The following is a 20,527-nucleotide window of genomic DNA, read 5'->3' as shown; positions in this document are numbered from 1 at the left end:
CCCATTGAGCATCTCTGGAGAGACCTGAAAATGGCTGTCCACCCACGTTTACCATCCAACCTGACAGAACTGGAGAGGATCTGCAAGGAGGAATGGCAGAGGATCCCCAAATGCAGGTGTGAAAAACTTGTTGCATCATTCCCAAAAAGACTCATGGCTGTATTAGCTCAAAAGGGTGCTTCTACTAAATACTGAGCAAAGGGTCTGAATACTTATGACCATGTGATATTTCAGTTTTTCTTTTTTAATAAATCTGCAAAAATGTCAAATTCTGTGTTTATCTGTCAATATGGGGAGCTGTGTGTACATTAATGAGGGAAAAAATGAACTGAAATGATTTTAGCATATGGCTGTAATATAACAAAGAGTGAAAAATTTAAGGGGGTCTGAATACTTTCCATACCCACTGTATATACTATTAATATTTGGTTCATTTTTTCATGACAACTGTTGATTCAGCTGTTGTCAGTTGTACAATGCACAGGAGCCAGTGTCAGTGCTTTAGTTTTGCTTCTTACAGTGCTGTATGTTGCTTGTGCACATGTGGAGAGAGGAATATGAAAGATCTATGTTGTCATTAAGATTTCTGAAATGATTACCAACTTTATAATGAATGCATGCAGTACTGTAAGCATCATTACAGCATAGAAGAGAGACACAGCCAAGGCAGTCATAAAATCTCATGAAACATCAGAGTCATTTACAGCACGAGCCCAGGCCCTCTGGGGGACTGTGTTTCCCAAATGTTTTATGAAATTGTGAAGTAATGGCTTGAAATTGTGTAGTTATAAGTTATAGAATATGCATGTATAGTATCATACCCTGTTTTCTTTCTCTGTCAAAAGCAAGTCTGTAAAATGGAGCACTCTCCATCAAACCCTCTCCTGCCATCCCTCTTTAAATTTGCAAGTGCTTTAGCCACACACACACACAGGCTTTGGTCTCTTGCAGAGGATAATTTCAATAGAGTGCTGCCAAACAGAACGAAAATAATTGAAGTATGCTAGTCTTACTTACTGACAGGCACATTAGAAGGAAGTCCCCTCATTCCTGTGGGAAAAAATGAATGTAACTCTGTTAACATCCATGAATCCTGAGGGGGTTTCCTTATTGCTTCAGGGGTTCTGAGTGTGAAGTCGGTGCACTGCCTTTCTGATGAAATGTTAATTCCTTGTTTGAGGAGAGGTTGCCACTTGAAAAAAATTTCACACATACTTTGCAGTAGGGTATTCAGTCATAAATATAGCACTGCCATAACCTTTGATGCATTTACAGCTGAAAAGCCAGCTTGCAGTGGGGGGGCTACAGTCAGCTCTCAATGTATTTTGAACTTTTTAACAACTTGAAAAGAAAATTCAGTGTTGCTTTGCACAAGGGCAATTTATCCTCCTGGAATGAGGATAAATCCAACATCTCAACCCTTCACCATCCGTGTGCTTTTTTCTGCATGTGAGGTGCTGATCTAACAGTGATAGTTGTAAGGTTTCATCATTTAAAATAAACAATGCAAATTCTATTCTTATTTAACAACTAGTGGTTGTAAATGTTTTTGAGGCTTCAGAGAGGCCACTTCTGTTTCATGGCTGGCATTAACTTTTTTGCTTATGCAAGTCATATTAAAGTGATGATAGCAACTTCCTTATCTTCTACTTCTACTCTCTTTCCACAGCAACAGGAACAGGATCCCACCAATCTTTACATCTCCAACCTGCCGGTGTCCATGGATGAGCAGGAGCTGGAGAACATGCTGAAGCCCTTTGGCCATGTGATTTCCACACGGATACTAAGGGACGCCAATGGCCTGAGCAGAGGAGTCGGCTTTGCCAGGTATCTTTGATGAGAAGACACATACAGTACACTCATTACTCTCTGCTGCTGTGGTGGTTCTAGACAAAGTGTCAGTCACACCTAAAATTATTTAAATGTGAGCTTTTCCTTCACAAACAACTGTATAATTACTTATCAGAAACAAAATAATACTGATTTGTATTTAGCATACTATACTATGGCACAGATTCATGCATTAGATATTTGAAAGAGGCAGTGCAACCCTTAGTTGAGCCCCTGCCAATTACAACCAAAGGACTCCATATCCCTATTCCCATGTCACCCCTTCACACTCCTCTGTGTGTGTGGGGTCTTCTCAGTTACACCGTGGAGTGTGCCAGTGATTAGAATGCATTCAGGGTCACTGACTATGTGAAGAAAACCAAAGACACACACAGGGACATGCATGCTCACATACATGCACGCACACTCACAGTTTCTCTCTCCCGTCACAGTTTTTCTCTCCCACACATGCACACACTCACACACTGGCTTTTGCTTGCCAAGCAGGCAATTAGTCATTGAGCTGTGATTGGGTGAGCAGAGCTGAATAGGGGCAGACAAAGAGGACATGACACACAACAGATCAGACTGAATGGAGATTTTAAACTGGGACAAAGGAGAGGAAACCCCGCCGAAAACACACAGATACACAAACACACACTCATGTTCAGGCCTACCTAAGGTATTTCACTCAGGCATAAACAGACAAACAAGCATGGATGCATAAATAGGCGGGCATTTAAAGCACTTACTGTACTGCAATGTTTCACTGTGTGTTTCCCTCTTTTTCTCTTTGTCAGGATGGAGTCGACAGAGAAGTGCGATGTGGTGATCCAAAATTTCAATGGAAAATTTTTGAAAACTCCTCCGGGCATGACAGGTAGGTGTTGATCAACAAGACGCTGCTTCATACTTTCTTAGCCAATCCGTTTCAACATTAAGACCAAGGCATTTATTTACAGGTGGCATCATATGCTAAACCTGCACTCAAATGTCAGATCATTTGAAACTGAACTCAGTTTGCTACCAGCCTTGACTACTTTCCACTCCAGTACTCCAGGTACAAGGAACAGTCTGTATTTTGAGAAGGTCGCCAAGCGTGGCACATCCAGAGTTTTCCAAAAGGCTAAAAATGATAGCACTGCATTGTCGTGCACCATTTATACCAAATCAAATTTAGCAGGGTTGCAGGTCAAATCTTGGGGGTTCATTGTTGACTGACTCATTATTATGATTTAGAATTTTGAGTAGGCAGAGATAGAAGTTTGAATTTGAGTTTCTCAAATCTCACTCTGGTTTGTTTGTGGAAACAGGGAAACTTACTGAACATTCTCCCAGATGTCACTTAGACCCACATAGAGCTACAGTACAATATTGTGTTGTTATGTGCACATTATGACAAGGCAGACGGTTTGTTTGAATGGGGCTGGGTATTGTTTGAAAATGTCTATTGCTAGTATTAATACAGTGGAATAGTCTTGGCACTGATGCAGAAGTTATATTCATTTCAGTACCTTAATTTAATGAGTATACATTTTTCTACAAAAATATCTTTGCTTCATTTGGTCAAAAACATCCTTAATTTCTCACTTCATTAGTGTTTAATGCTAACTTCAGCAGACATGTAACGTACTGTAAGATCTTAGGCTAAAAAAATTCAGACTAAACTTAACAAAGCTTTCTCATTAGCTGATTTAAATTTTGAAATATTAAATTGGAATTCAAAATCTGATTAAGCAATTTCTGGTAACTTTTAATACTTAACATTGTTGATACTCTGTTGAGGCCCAATATCCAGCATTAAGCATGAATACATTTCTTTTTATAATGTAGGCAAATGGGTTATCCTCTGCCTGTGTGCATGAATATCATCTTTATTTCAGAGAATTATAATGGATGCTTTAGAGATACCAGCCTAATAGACAAATACTACGTGACATCAAATTTGTACAGTTTGTGACAGCTGTGTTTTATTTTATTTTATTTTATTTTATTTTATTTTATTTTTTGTAAAACAAAAACCTCACAGGCCCACTCATTCATTATGTGTACTATGGATTTTTGCTGTCAGAACTGTCACTGTGCTTTCATGAATGAATCATGTTTTATCAGTTGTATCAGTTCAGTTGTTATAACATCTGTCTGTGTACAAAGCAGTGTCAGTGCAACTGATTATACATCAGCATCTTCTCTGCTGCTCTCTCTACTCTTTACACCAGCTTGAGATGATTTACTAGGAAGATCTGAGTGATTAATTCCTCTACTGCACATACACAAGCAGAAGTCCCCTAAAGCAAACAATCTGTCTTTGACTGGTCCCCAAATAAACAGCAAAGACTCATTGCCTTTTATCACAGAGGGCAAGAGAGAAGGAGAACAGGAGAGAAAGAGAGGGGCGGAGAAGAAGGATGACGGCTGTGTGGGTGTGAGAGAGAATGATATATAGAGAGGAGAGCCAAGTGGGGTGACTAAAAATGAGAGAGATAACTGAACAAGGACAAGGTGGGAGACAAAAAAAAAAAATTGAAGTGGACAGAACCAAACTGAAGGTGACACAGAATGAGAAAAGAGATGGAGATACAGAAAGATCACATATAGATAACAAGACAGGAGGTCTGCCACAGTGAAGAAAATGGAAATCATGGACTGACAGAGCTGTGCCCTGTGTCCTGGCAGTATAGTCTGTGAGGTTAAAGCACGGTGGGAAGATCACTTTCTCACCTGGACACACACACTGCTGTGCTTCTATAAACTGTGAGATATAGCTGTGTAATTTTGTAGCGAGCGAACGATACATCATTCCACCCACTGCGGCTTTTTTCTGTGTATGAGAGCTTCAGAATCCTAATCCTTCATAATAACCAAAATGAGTGCCTATCAGCACAGTAAAGAGTGATGAGCCTTATGGTCATGTTAATGTGCAGGTTGACAAGCTTGAGTCCATCACAAATCTCACAAGAAAACCAACAAACATATTTCCAAGCTGCAACCACAGAGTCTTCTTACCAGGCAAATCATCTGTCATATCATTAAATAATAATGATAATAGTTCGGTGCTTGGACAAGTATGGCTGAGACAGGAGGTGGTGTCAGAGGAGGGAAGGCTTGGGGAAGGGGTGTAGCAATGAAGCACGTCGAGAGGGAGGAGAAGGTCTTTAACTTGGACGGGTTGTGGGACAAGGAGCTGCTGGAGGTTCTTTAGCACAGGTGTGATGTGATCATGGGAGCAGAATTGTACAAGCAGCAGATTTCTGGATGTACTAGAGTTTGGATGATGCCCCACTGAGAATGCTATTGCAGTAATCGAGTCTGGATGTGATGAAAGCATGGATCAAAGTTTCAGTAGCAGAAGAGGAGAGTGACAGGCAGAGACGAGCAATGATTTTTAAGTGGGAAAAGGCAGTTCGGGTGATTTGATTAACATTATGTTCAAAAGAGAGGTTGCTGTCAGAAACGACTCCAAGGTTGTGGACAAATGGAGCGACAAGAGCGGAGTTAGTGAGGCAGAAGTTGTGGATGGATTTGGTGAGAATTTTGGTGATTTGGTGATTATCATGTCTGGCTTTTCACAGTTCAGTTTTAGAAAATTGGCTTTTATCCATGATTTAATTTGAGTGAGGCAGTTGGTTAAGTTAAAGATAGTAACAGGGAAAATTATGGATTTAGTGGAGATGTAGAGCTAGCTAATTGAAGAATGGTACAGTATGACCTGAAGCCTGCAAAAGTCCCTCATATTCTCCCCTGGCATCCCAAAAAGAGAGATAATATTTATCTCAAATGTGTTCTTAACAGTGTCAACAAGCAAAAGTGAATAACAGCTGCCATGCTGACTGCAGTGCTGCAAATTTGAAACCTGATTTCCCTGGCCTTGAATATCAGTTGCAGTTCCTTCTTCTGCAGCGATCAGTCTGTGGTGGTAAATCAGGTGCTGAGTTTATCTGTAAAAACTTCCATTCTCTCCTCCCTTACTTTGCATCCCTGAACTAGAATGCCTTAACGTTGCATGAGACCAAACACACAACTTCCAGCAACTGGATTTTCTTCTTTTTTTTTTTCAACAAAAATGCGAAACATTACCTCTTGGTAAATAAGAACACATGTAGATTCACTGTTCACTGGAGGCAAAACCTTAATAAATATCCACCAAAATGTCTAAAGCCAGGTTCTGCAGATTTATAATACACTGTGATACACTGGTTGACATTATTACTAGGCTATTGTGCTTTGCTTTGTTGTTAGTTTACTTATTACTTACATTTGTTTCCTTACCAAAAAAATTACTATTGTCCGAGGTTAGACCTGCTGTGCTGTTACTGTGTAACGTGTTACTGTATGCGTGCATATCAATGAGTGATGTGTGTTTGTGCATCTGCCTGTGTGTTCCTCTGATTAATACCAGTCTGTCTGTCCAGGCTGATGTATTGACAGGCAGCAGGATTAATGCAGACATTGATCACATGACCAGAGCATCCATCAGCTCTTGTTAACAGGGAGTGCATTGATCCACAGCTTTCTGACTTCTGGTGTTTCCTTTCATATCGTGATAGGACATGGCTTTCTCTCTCTCAGCTCTTTACGTTTTATTGGGACAGAAATTGCTAGATGTTATACAGATCTATATAAATTTCATTGGTTGGTCCTCTGGTATAAACACAGGATATCCAGAGTTTATTTTCAGTGTATCACAGGTCTCTGGAATGGCTTCCCAGCTTGATGTCTCCACAGATAAAATGTGTCAGAACCATCTTTACTGCTTCTTGATATCTCATCACTTCTGTTGAGTAGAGCCTTTCTGCAAAGCCAACATTCTAATCTTTGGTATAAATCATGTAATTGGAGTCTCTGTGTTTACTATATGTTGTAATTCTGTCTTCTCTGCACTTGTCGTTCAATAATTTTCTGCCCCCATACAGTGAGGGAAACCATCAGCACCAGTGGGAGAAGTGACTCTATTCAGCCATAAAGAGCACATTTCTTCTACAGCTTCATCATGACCATATCACTTCATGTCAAAACTTGAAATAAGATATCTCTGTTTTTCTTGATGACAAATTCAAACTGAACACAGGAAGAAAATATGACTGGAAACAATTGTATGCACACTTTGTATGCACAAAGCTCAGATAAATGTACATTAATTGTCTGACACAGTGAAAATGGTGTCTGGTGCTATACTTCACCTGATGGCATTCCCACTTCCCTTTATGACACCCTGCTGGCCACAACTCTTCTGTTGTTATTCCAGAATATCTACCCTGTTTTGCCAACGTATGGTCTATAAATTTGCACCTCCTGCCACCTAGCAAAGGTTATAAGAAGTGTTTTTCAAACCGCTAGTAGTCATTTCGAACAGCCAGCAATGGATGACCTTTTGGCAAGCTACAAGTTAGACCGCTTCAAAACAGACTAAGTAAATGCACCCTCAAAACATTAGTGATATGTATGAGCTGTAGCATAAATCGCCTAAACTGTCCACCCCATCACTTGACATCGTTCCATTGAAATGCTACCATACACCTGGGACTCATCAGTCAGCCAACACTAGTGTTGGCCTAGAGGCTGCCTTGCACACAGTTTTTGCAACCAGGCATCTGTAGTTCATGTTGTAGCTAGAAAACCAGATACTGATAGGAGTGTGATGAAGAGTAGCAGGGAGTGGTTCATGGAGGAGCAAGGGACATAAAAGGTACATTGCTGATTTGTCCTATACATCTGCTCTGGCACCCTGATACCATTTAAGCTGTAAATATAAAGTTATATGGACTGACAGGGAACCTGTTTATTGGGTGTTTCTGCTGTCATCCATTATCACCAGCACTGGAAAAATCAAATTTCAGAGACCGACAGCAGGTCATGTTTCAACAGACCAACAATTTCTTCTTAACTCATCCATATTTGAGAAGTGGTAGTTATAGCCTCATGCACCACCATGTCTCCAATGGACCCTTTTCATTTCTCCTCCACCCATTTGGCACTCTTCCTCTGTTTTTCCACCCCTCCTTAACATTTTTCTCTGCCATTATCTGATGTAGTGTTTTAGCTTCAATAATTCTTTTTGTCCTGCCCTCTGTTAATGGGAAGACAAACGAAGGACAAGAATGAAAAGAGTCCAGATCTCAGATAAAGCCCATTATGACTCAGTAGTTTCAGTAATAATGAGGAGGCTTTTAAAATTGTGTGCAGTTTTATATGTCTGGTAAGATCATGAGGCATTAAGTCCCCATTTATTGTAGAAGTGGTTCAATACTTTCATAAATGGGAAATTAATTTTATTTGATGTTCCTGATGACGGAGGAAAAAAAACTGAATGAGGCCGCACTGAAAAAAGCAGCACTGCACTGTCAGACTTGCTGTCAGCTTACATGCGTTATTTGGAGCCACTTATTCAACACCCAGCTATCTTTACATAATTGGGGAAATTGATTTCCCAAATAAATGTGTCACAACATCAATAAATTTTATTCCGACTGTACTTTTCCTACTACTGTTCTAAAGTATACAGCCAATTCCTTTTGTGTTGCTTTCGGCTGAATGTATGCTGTAAACTCTCTCAGCAAAGTAAATGGAAGAGACAGGATGGGAAACATCAGTTTTCTCTTAAACCTACATCTGATTCTCTGTCTAAGCCTCAGTCCTTACTTTTGTGTTATTGTAGTATACATAACTACCTTAAATTAAATGATATAAAGGTGCTGATAGCAATGTGCATTTTCTAATGTATATTTTTTAATTACTGTGGCAAACAGTTGGCTTCCTCTCATGTGCAATGCTTTAAACAAGCAACCCTCCAGTGGGGCACTGAGCTCATTGATGCTGGATGCTACAAAAAAGACAAAAAAAAAACAAAAAGAAAGGGGGGCATCCCATTCATTTTGAGGGTTGGAGCCCATTTTCCACTTGAATGATTTCCCATGTTGCCTGCTGATGAATTGGATCTTATTTTAAATGGGTTTTCTCATTTGAAGGATTGGGTTCCACTCAGTTCACATCAACCCTCTTCCACAGTAAAAGCTCAAACCATTGTACCTGTATATGCTAAGGGTGTCTACTTCCCTACAGATCAGTGTTTTGCTTAGAATCACCAAAGCTAAGACACAGTTCTCCAGGTGCATCTAGAGTGACCTTCATGTTTCTTCCTCCCACATGTTTTTCTTTACCTTCTTTTCTTTCTTTACATCCTTCCCACCAGAAGCGAGCTGAATGTTTGTTTTCTCTGCTGGAGTTTTAACAGTTTCTATGCTGCCCTACTGCAGTTTTCAATATCCTACAGCTCCAATGACTGGTAACAGTGTGTGTTCCACTCTTCACAGTACAAGCTAACCACCTTGCTACCTACTGTATGTGAGCACCCTGTCAGTTAAACACAAAACGCCACAGATCGAAAACTCCGCTTCAAATCTGTAAAGCACTACTTCACTTTTTTTTTTTTACTCTGTTGCACTCACCTGGGCTTATACATTGAGGAAGACAACCAAAAGGTTTCCTGTCATTATGCTGACTTTTCTTGCTGTCTTATTTGCACTGCGTGTCTGTTCACCGAAAGGACCACAATATTTTTCCTCTAAATAATACAATCAAAACAGAGGAACAGGAGTAGAACTATTCATTAGCTGAGCCTCATAGCAGTGACAGTGGAAACAAACCGAGTTTGTGAACAAACCAATTACTTGGTCAAGTCTGCAGCTCTTAGCAACAGTGTATGTTGTTTAGTAACACTGACTGCAGGGAAACACACATGTGCAGTGACACATCTACACACATTATGTAGCTGCTTTTTTTTTTCTTCACTGTTTAAGTTCACACATTTTTAATCAAGATGAAGCTCGGAGGCACCTCGTCTGGCAGTACAGAAACAAGAAATCCAGATTCAGTTTAAAACACTGAAAATGTGCATGATATATGGTTTATTAGTCATAAAATTGTGAAAGACTTACAATAAGACTGATTTTATGTTAATACTGACATTTTTGGAATATTTTGGAACACATGGACTAAATACCAGAGACGCCCACTCCCAAGTCCGGGAAACCAGTGACAAGTGATTAGAACACAAAGGCTGTGTGGAACAAAATCTGTATTTCATCTATTTCTGAATGGCATTACCTTAAATGTGGATGTAATCATAATAGAAAAGCTGAACACCTACTGAATGTGTACTTGAAAATCTTCTTGTTCGCTCCTGTCATTGTTAAGAGTAACAACCCTGTTTCATAGTGAAATATGAATAAAGTGTAAACATGAAGAAAAAACTGACAGATGACAGCCTTTCCTCTCCTCAGTGTGCCTGCTCATTATGAATATCCACACCTACTGTTTCTGTTATGGTGAAGCGTTGCCAAATGTGATCCACTGAACAGCCAAATCTGCCTCCATTAGTTTTCCATGAGACCTGAGCAGTTGTCCTCACAGTGCAGTAGTTTGCTCTGCATTGCAGTAATGTTTAGATTTCCCACAAAGTATAAGACGCTCTCTCTCTACCTGTGGGGATTCTGACGAGACAAACACAACCTGTAGAGTGAAGGAAAATATTGTTTTGCTTGGCTCTACAAAGATAGATATGTTTGACTTTAGCAGTTATTAACAGTATGTTTTCCTCATCTCATTTGGACTGAATTTTATCTCTTCAGCTCTGTGACCTATTTACTAAAGAATTACTCTCTCTCAGTGCTTTACATATCTAAATATTTGGTTCAGACAGCATTCATTAACTTGGCATGTCCAAAAGTGACCCATTTTAGAGGGCAGACACAGCTATACCCAAATTCATCATGAGTGCATCACTTCTAGTTACAGAACCACAAGAGTGAGAACAGCAGGGATCAAACTGACAATTAAAAATGACCTTCTTTGTAACTCCATGCAACAGACTGTAGTAATGAAGCTGTGAAGGCAGGCTGAAGAATTAATATGATGCATCAATTTTAGTAGCTTTTTCTACAGCTCATCTTGTCTTTGGTTGTTTTATGTGTTAAACTAGGGATGAGCTTTTAGAAAAACATATCTACTGTAAAATAATGGTGCTAAAGAACAGATGAATTGTTAACTCAGTAGACAAAATGTCCTTATAGGTTGCTTGACGTTTTGCAGTGTGTCCTTTGAACCTTTTTCACATTATAGCCAATACTGACTAATTAATAGCTCGTGGCAATCCTTTCATCACTTGTGCCCCATTGAAGTCCTGGCTTGCAAGACCAATTTTGTAATTAATTTTGCCAGGAATCACAGATGGCCTCATCCTCTGAAGGTGAACGTTGTAAAAACTGTAAAATTGTTGGAATCCATGTTCTCCCTCACTCAAACAAGAACAGAGTCGCACATAGCCACACACAATGCAGGTTCAAACAATATGTATTTTGTATTTATTACGCTGTCTGACTTTTATTGTTTTATTCATTTATTTCAGTTAGATGTCTGAAGCTGCTGCTCAAACACTTTTTTCCTGTTTTTGATGTGCTATTTTAGAGGTATTATGAAACATTATGACAGTATAATCTGACTTTTCAGATTTAAATAATAAAAGGATAAAACCCCAGTGTCCAAAAGCTGAATCATCTAAAGAAAAAGAAACACATCTTTATCCTATAAATGGGCCTGTTAAACCAGACATTGGACTCCTGCTGCTTTGACAACAGTAAATTCAAGATCTAGATCCACTGAGGCAACCAAAACATTATAACAATATTGATATGTGTGTGCGTAGGCGTGTGTGTGCATGTAGCCCATAGCTCTGGGCCACTGTTTAATGTCTGGAGCCATTTCACCAGCTCTGATATAAAAACAGTTTACAGCAACAGTGTTGTGTATGTTTATTTGTATGTCTGTGTACGTGGATGCATGCCACTAGTGGGGGGGTTATACAAAAAGTAATGAGAGCGGTGTCCCTCCTCCTGATGTTGTATGTCACTTTTAACAAGCACAGTTACTCCACAGACATGTCTCTCTCTAATCACGTTGCATGCTTTTCTCACTCGACGTTAATACAACTGACAGCAGAGAAGTGAATGAAGGAAAGTACAGGCCTTCTTCAGCAGGCATCGGTCACAGTCGCTTTCTGCATTATTATTATTTTGCTCTCTCAGGATCATCCTTAGCATTTTTGGACCTCAAATTCTTACAATAAATGGCTCCCTTTTTTCATCTCACTTTCATCCAAAAACACAATCTTTTGCTGTTTCTGTAATAAGCCCCCTGAATGAAAATAGCAGATTCAATTCAAACCACAGATATCATTTTCATGCAAATACAGAGGACAAAGAATTGTTTTTGATCAGCGAGAGTTTCTGCTTTGTTTGGTAGTTTAGAGAAGAGGCAAAGAGAAAAAGTGTCCAGGCTCTAAACTTGACAAGTTGTCAGCCATCGACAATGTGGCTTACTCCGTTTGTCACAGCAGTAAAACAAAACCGCAGCACAACACAAATGCTGCCTGTGTTTGTGTGTGTGTGTGTGTGTGTGTGTGTGTGTGTTGTCATGTCACATATTTTCATGAATGTGAAATAGCAGTCGTTTATCACACAAATACACACACATCAATGAACTTCTGACTTATGAGGGGAAAATACATTCTTTCCATCCATAAACTTGACAGTTGCCCAAATCATTTTCAGATGTATCTTCTACCATAATCTGAATCTAATTCACAGCTATTTCATCTGAATAATAGTGCTCTTCTCATTCTTGCATCAGACATATTGACTCAATATGAAAGCTTTGGCATTTCTATTACAGTGACTACTTACATCCAGAGGTCTTGACAAAGTCTCACAGATGAACAGTTTCCTTCACAGGACGTTTTCTAAAGGCCCAGGAACCTTACCAGTGTTTCAGTGGAGGAACCAAAGTCTAAATTTAGTTCTTCTTACCTTAGTTCCTGGTGCCAAAAAGTCCAGTGTTGGGGAAATAGTTTATTCCATTTAGACCTAACTGACTTTGTTCACCTCAGGTATAGAAACTGTGGTCAAACAGCATCATAACTTTTAATCTGTTATTAGACTCATTTTATTAATCCTGTCAGAAAGCACAAAAGCACTTTTAGTAACTGAATTTACTTCCTGTGACTCCACAGTTCCTGGAACCATTGAGCTGAAAAGAACCATAATTTTAAATCCAAGCTCTATTCTTAAAAAGAGCTGCTGAAGAAAACTGAACAAAGGCAGTACCAACATGTTTTCATAGCTTTTTGTGCCACCAAAATTCCCTCAACTAAAGTGACGCATGTTTCCTTTATGGATTTATTTTCATTTTCCACTTAAAAACATGATTCACCTGAGATTCAAACTGGCCATTTGTTGGGCCTAGGTCTTTTTTGCCAGGAGGCAGCTATCGAGGTTTGTGTCAAGAGATGATGAAACACACACATCACATATACACCTACACACATGACTGTTTACTAAATGTATGGGAATGCATGAAGCAGAGTGGGTAAAGGAGAGGAAGAGGATGGGAGTGATTGAGAATGATGAATAGCAAAGGCAAGGATGATGACAGAGGTCCAGCCATGGGCCGTGTTATTCAGAATCAAGTTAAAACAGCCTAGTGACAAAGTTCTCTAAATGCAGTATAATCACGCAGCACACTCTTTGTCATTCTGCTTACCTTTGGAGTGTCCACCCAGGCCTCAGGGATTCCAAATAACCTTGGTCTCAGCCTAGAGTTATGAATGCTTTTTTCCACTAGGAACACCTCTCCTCATCGTTCACTTTACTGGGATAAAGAAACATTTCTTGAAATAGTTGAGGTAATTATACATTTTATTTATGATGTGTGAATCTGTACCAGTGATAATGCTTTCATTAGAAATTCTGTCTTCTAAGAATGTCTTTGTTTCTAAGCTGCACATGGTAATAAGGCCCCACAGTTTGACTTTCTTTGCAGTTTTAAATGACATCAGTGTCTCAAACATGCCTTGGTGGATGTATTAAAGTAGCAAGTGAGAGGCAATGCATAAAAGTAGGTGTCTTATTGAGTTTCAGGGTGAGAGGTGTCTTCATGACGAGAACACATGTTGGTGTTCCACTGCTACACTTACAGTTTAGGGCTTTGTAATGTCAATATTTTAAATAGTATTTGAATGCATTTGCATTTTAACATAATGTTATGTTTTGTTGTGCTTCATTGGTTGCTATCCATCACATTGTTAATTAAAACGCTTTGTCTTATAAATATTATCTAATTAATCTGTAGTCTATTCCTGGGAAGCTGAACTCACCAGAAAATGAATGCCTAATATTCACGCAAGTCTTTCAAATTGAATTATAAAATACACTGTTCTTGGGAAACACGAAGCAAATAAAGGTCTCCCGTGTTAAAGTCCAGTGTTTTGTTGTTGCAGATTTTGTCACTCTCTGATCATAATTAGCTGCAATAGGATTTTGTGACTTGATTGTAAACTTATGCTGTTTTATGACATTGCTGAAACAACTGATTGATGCTGCCATTCTTTTTAGGACAGTCTCCTCTAATTATGTACACTACATGTGCATTAAATACCACAATACTTTGCTACATTTCTAATAGTATAATATGTAAATATTGTTAGAACGTGTTGCTGTTATACGGCAGTATGTGTGGTTTGGTAACTGTTGCATAAAAGTCATAATATCCAAGGGCAGTGTTTACTTTGATCCAGTGTTGGAGGGTGAGTCAGTATTTATGATGTTCATTTGGTTTATTTTTATATCATTAGTCATCTTTTTGGTCTGTAATCTGCTCATTATGTTTTGCTAATGAAAAGGCAGGCTCGGAGTTGAGAGGATGTACGTACTGTATGTGTGCATGTGGTTGAACAAAATCTAAGAAATACGTCCTTGGGTCAGAGATCACAGAAAACAAAACCCTGTCTGTTAACTCTGGCTGCTGCGCGTAAGCCATCGAGTGTTCAGTTCTTGTCAGGATCATACTTTTTATTGTGTTTGTTGAGTCATGCTGGAGCTTTTCCTAGACGCAGATACCATTATTCACGCTCTCTTGCTTTCTAACAAATTCAAATGATATACCTTTGAAAATAAAAGAAATTAATAGAGAACAAAGCCCTTTTTTTCTTTAGGATAACACTGCCCCAAACCAGCGACTTTCTGCTATTTCAGAAGCCTGCGTGCTGTTTGAGACTGTCAACCTATCAGGTTGGAGTTTTAGTCAACTCTTGTATGGCAGGTCACACTCAGCTAATCCTATTGGTAATCAAGGCTTTCTTCTTTCTCTGGTTGAGAAAAGGATCGTGCTGTCTTTGGAGCAATCACAAACTATGTGGAGTTGATTAGCCTATTAAGTATGCCTGCTTGGTTTGTCCAAGCTCGCCATGCTTTAATGATTAGCCTGTGGCTTTGTTTTCATGTCAAGGCTGCTTTTGTCGAAGCACGGTTGTAGGAGTCGTAAAGATGGCGTGATAACCGCTGCGGTATAGATGTTTGGATTAGGAACAGAAGAGATAAATACAAGAAGTTAAGTGCTGTTTTCAGGTCCAATTGATTTATGTTATGTTTTTCTTTAAGCAACAGCATTTCAGCCTGTCTTTAAATCTTATCTTTGAAATGCAACTCTTAAACTAATGCCTGAAGTTTCTTTTCCCCCCCTGCTATTAAGATGATTAATCCATCTCTGTGTTTGTCCTTGTCTCCCTCTCGCTCTGTAGCCCCAGCAGAGCCGTTGCTGTGCAAGTTTGCTGACGGAGGCCAGAAGAAAAGGCAGACCCAGGTCAAGTATCCCCAGAATGGTCGACCATGGACACGGGAAGGAGAGGTGAAGCTTAAAAGATTATTTAATCATAAAAAACACCCTCCCCACTACCCGTTTATAAAAGCCGCAGAAGCTTTCTTTTGCTTTCAAAGGCAAACTGTAATACAAGAACCATTGGTTTGTTACAGCATAACCCCTTTTACCCTCTGCCTTTATGAAAGAAAGCAACATAGAATTTTTCCTGAGGCAGAATCATGCCACGGCAGACATTTCCTAAATCAACAATAGCATTTCATTTCTCACAATCAAAATGAGTACTGTGTGTCTACTGAGAGGTTATTAAGAGGAAATAGAAATGCTAACAAAAACAAGTGGTGTTATTTTAACTTGGTCTGAGAACAGCGTATCCACAAACCTCCTTTAAACATTTTCCTGCTCATCTCTTTAACAAAAGTGTAACAGCAGCAAAGTGCACGTGGATGACTGCTGCATACAGTGCTCAGTGTCCACAGGAAACATTTTTGTAGGTCAAAAAAGCTTTGTTTTTTTATGTTGTTGTTGTTTTTGTTGTTTTGTTTTTTTTAATCATTTTTAAATCTTACTGATGTTCCCATTGACACCAGTTTCTTTTTCACATTTAAAAAATTCTGAAAAGCCTGACAGGGCCCCCTGCAGGGTCATTATCAGCTTTCATTTCCTGTAACACACTGTAGGCTCAAATAGAGATGCTGTTGACAGTATGAAAGCTGACATATATGAAAGTTGTTAAATTTGAAATACAAGGTTTCTGCAAGACCCCAGTGCCTAGTTGTTTTTCCTTTTGTTGAAACTCCCACCTCCAGTCTGTCAGCTTGAGAAGAAATAAAACCTTCTGCAGCAGATTGAAAGCAGACTGACTGTCGCACAATGCAAAGAGTTCAAAAGTTTTTAGTGTCAGTACCAAAGCTTTAATTTACAGAACAAGGGAAAGTGAATAATAGTGTCACCACCCACTCACTGAGTGCAGTTTTTAATGGTTTCCCAACATTTGCACTGGTGAAATGAAATGGAACCAGGCTGAAATGACTGCATGCTGAAACAAGAGCCACCACAACAAAAATAGGATGTAGATTTAGCTTTTATTTTGCGAATAATGAGTGACAAATCACATCAGGGCTTAGTTAACAGAGAGGCCACAGTGTTAGTGATTCTTTCTTTCCATTCAATTTGTGAATTGTCAGCTGGACTTAAAATAAATGACCCGTACTTTGAGTGAGATTCCCCACACATTTGTTAATGGCCCAAGTCCCGACAAGCCCCACTTGGCAATGGTGAGGAAAAGCATCCCTTCAGAGGCTTATGCATGTGTCAGAGCCAGGTCTGCGAAGCTATTCTGACTAATAGAGACATCTGGCTGTGGAGGTGCTTTGAGCGATCTCCCTCCACCCTCACATTCAGTCAGCCGACCCTAATCTCTCAGAAACCCTCACTCCCACAGTAAATTAGTCTGGCCATGGGACTAGGAAATGAGCACATATTACACACACAGTCAATCACACGTACAGTATAACATTGTTCCAAGACACACACATAGGATACACATGGGCTGATTATGAGACTATAGGCCACTGGACACAGCCTAGCTAGGCCCTCCACCTAGCTAGGCCCGTCGCCTCTCCTTCATAGGAGCTACATGCCCAGAGATAGAATTGTCATTCTGTGTCTCTTTTGACTACAAGTATTTTGTGTCTGTGTGGTTATTTTGCATCTCTTTGTAGTCATCTGTGTAGTCACATTGTGACTTTTTGTAGTTGTTTTGCATCTCCATCCATTATCTATACCGCTTAGTCCCAAACGGGGTCGGGAACCCACGCAAGCACGGGGAGAACATGCAAACTCTGCACAGAAAGGTCATGAACCCAGACCCTTCTCGCTGTGGGGCAACAGCGCTAACCACCACGCCACCCTGCTACCCTGTTTTTTGTTGGCAACTCTTTGATTTTCCAAAAAAATGTTAACTGTCACTTCAAGCAGAGGCTGTGGTCCAGGTACCTATGATCCTTTGGGCACATTGGTCTGAGTGCACTAGCCCCTTTCGGTGATCCAGTCACAATAATACATTATGAATGCACACACAGGTTTACAGATGAGCGGCAGCACAAATAAACACGTCTAAAGAGGCACATTTATGGATTGATGCTGGTATTATACAGCAACTGTGGCGTGTTTTAGCTGTTAGATCAAGGAAACTTAGAGGACAAGATGCTTCACATAGCTCATCTCTTCCAGCACTGGATCATAAGTCTTTTGTTGCAAAATACAATTCAATAGATTGACAGGGGAACAAACAGTGAATACAAATTTAGCTCAAGATGAAAAACAGAATCCATGTGTATGTGTATTATAAATTTTACCTGCTTTAAATCATACTGTACATTTGTTTGAGGTCTGCTGTGAAAATAAATCCTAGGCTTTGGATTGATTTATTTATTTATTTTTATTTTTATTTGATGTCATCATTGTCTGGCACTCATTTTTATTGCTTCTGCAGTCCTATAGTCCTGGCTAGAACAGTGACTGGGGGAAAACCAAACATTGCAGCAGAGTTCAGCTTAAGGGCACACTTTCAACTCATGTGCCAATTTGGAGAAGTGCCTTGTGTGGAATGTTGGAACAAGCACAAATTACATGTGTAAGGAAAAGCTAGAGAATAAGAAAATAAAAATTAGAAGACTGAAAAAAACTATTGTTGCTTCAAGTTTGCTCCAACAATGCCCAGGCACAGTAAAGTGGATGAGAGAAGCTCTGTAGAGAGAAATACAGTAACATACATTTGCACATAAGAAAGAAAGTGAGACCAAAAACATTCAGAGGGAGAGGTGTTACTTAATGTTGGATAATTAACTCAGTAAGGGCGGCATGTAATGGAGAGGGTAAGACATAGAGAGAATATTAAAATACACTTTTGCCACGTTGTTTGTTCTTATAGTGATCAGATGCCGCTGGAGTATAAAACCTTATGATATTTATGCATAATAGAGCTGAAATCTTCTAATATTAAGTAAATCTGTACAAGTGGCTCCTAAACTGCGAGAATGTTTTTATTCAAGCTGCATTTAGTGAAAAGAAGCTTGGGCTTGTTTTGATTTATTGAATAGTTCTGGTTTTGGCCACTGTGAGTTTCCAGACTGACAGTACAGATGTTTGCTGCGGCAACAAGCAAACTGTGTGCGTGATAGCTCAAACAGACTGATTTCAAAAATTGTTAGGAATTTCAGTTTTGTCTGCTTTTCCTTCAGATTGTCTCCTTTCTGCTCCTTTGTACTTTCACTAAGTTGTACAAGTGGGAACAGCTGATTAATTTTCACTAAGTCTAAAACATTTTCTACTCAAGAAGATGTGCTGTCAGTCCAGTGTGGAGTTATCCTTGTTTCTCTCTGCATGGCGGTTTCTGTTTACTTGTGCGCTCAACACTGTTAAATGCAAATGAATCAAACACCAACATTTATCCCATTTGATTTGAAAAGAGGTTTTTGTGGTGATTGTATTTTTTTTTCAAAATCCTTTTTAGAGGAATACAAGTGATAAAACTTTCAAACATTTATGCATATGTCATGCCTGAGAAACAAAGAAATCTTCCACTTATTGTTACTTATTGTTTTTATGAAACTTATCTTCAAAGTCAAAGTGTGTGTGTGTGTGTGTGTGTGTTCATTTTTCTTATACATTACAACTTAACCTACTTCTTCTTCTTCTCAGTCCATTGCCTTTATTGTCTTGACCATTTGTCAGACACAGTACTGCTGAATCAGTTTCTAATTCTAATTCTAAACACAAATGATTCAAAAGGCATATCAAGTATTTTAACCTTGACATCTCTTTCTCCAGAGTGGTATGGCTTTGACATATGATCCCACCGCGATGCAGAACGGGTAGGTGGAAACTTTTAATCTCAGATTTAAAAACTGTATGTACAACTCAAATTTTACTTTTGATTCACAATCCCTGCTGAATTTTGCAAACCCCACACAACTGCTACAGTCCCAGCTTCAGCCCCTGTATATGACATACAGTCTAGCAGACTTGCACAGATGCACATACTGTACTGTATATAAGCCGGCTATCAGCAATTGTACAAGGTCATTTGCATGGTAAAGAACAGATCACACATACACTACATTATTCGCACACAGACTTAAACAGGCCAAGGAACCCCAGATCATTAACACACACACACACACACACACACATACAGTGTATACCCTCTCTGTCTCTCCTGCTTTTGCCCTTATTCTCACATCTGACTGATGCAGACAGACCATTTATTTATGCACCTATGCATACAAGCTGTCAGACATGTAAGTTTTGATTGCAGACAGGGAAGGTGGGTGATGTTGCAGTATCGCTGTAAGACTTTCGTCAGCCTAGGCTCTTCAGTGCTCTCAGCCTAAATGCAGAGAGCTGGGTATCTGCCTGTTTCAGGGGGAAATTGGAGATCGGCCCTGTCTGCTAGGAATGCTGCTGGTGATGCGATCCCTGGGGATGCTTTCCTCCAGTGCTGTTTCTCTTCTCCTCCTTCTTGTCAGCTCACACTCTGAATCCCTACTTCTCTTTTCTTCCTCTTCCTTATTGTTGCCTTTTTGTGTTCTACACATTTTACTTTCTTTTACTTTCTTCACATCTCCTTTAAGCCATTCCTTTCCTGCTTCTTTGCCCCTGTCCTCTTTTGTCTGTTTGTTTGTTTGTTTTCACAGTTTCCAACCTTTTTTTCTCTTCCCCTTCTTCTACACACGGCTGTCTTGGGTAGTTCCTTTGTTCTTGTAATTCCTGCTCTTCATTTCCAAGCATCTGCTTTACCTTTGGTCATCTGTTAGTCTTTTTGTGTATGTGTGTCTTGTGTGCACGCAAATGCACGCTCACACATGAGCATCTGTGCGCTTGTGGTGTTCGAGCCCTTTCCGACCTCTATTCTAAGGTCATCAGAGCGCCTTCTGGCGAAGCACTAGATGACTGTGAAATGCTGATGCAGCTAATTAGAGAGGCAAAA

At 39.6% G+C, this 20,527-nt stretch overlaps 1 protein-coding gene across 5 annotated transcripts in view; it reads left to right on the top strand.

The window, feature by feature from the left end:
* The window catches only part of LOC109958323 (RNA-binding motif, single-stranded-interacting protein 3-like), a 135,041-nt gene that overhangs the window by 95,824 nt on the left and 18,690 nt on the right, over nucleotides 1-20,527 (top strand). For 4 of the 5 annotated variants that reach the window (XM_020596863.1, XM_020596865.1, XM_020596864.1 and 1 more), the window contains exons 5-8: nucleotides 1,670-1,827; nucleotides 2,631-2,710; nucleotides 15,458-15,564; nucleotides 19,369-19,412. In XM_020596863.1, the coding sequence (XP_020452519.1) occupies nucleotides 1,670-1,827; nucleotides 2,631-2,710; nucleotides 15,458-15,564; nucleotides 19,369-19,412 (389 nt within the window). The remainder of the gene's footprint in view (nucleotides 1-1,669; nucleotides 1,828-2,630; nucleotides 2,711-15,457; nucleotides 15,565-19,368; nucleotides 19,413-20,527) is intronic. The other variant, XM_020596868.1, reaches the window with a different exon arrangement.

Source organism: Monopterus albus, unplaced genomic scaffold (genome assembly GCF_001952655.1).
Source record: "Monopterus albus unplaced genomic scaffold, M_albus_1.0 scaffold31.1, whole genome shotgun sequence".
In the NCBI taxonomy this organism is placed as follows: domain Eukaryota; kingdom Metazoa; phylum Chordata; class Actinopteri; order Synbranchiformes; family Synbranchidae; genus Monopterus; species Monopterus albus.
The sequence above is the reverse complement of the archived record's forward strand: the minus strand, read 5'-3'. Positions and strand labels throughout refer to the sequence as shown.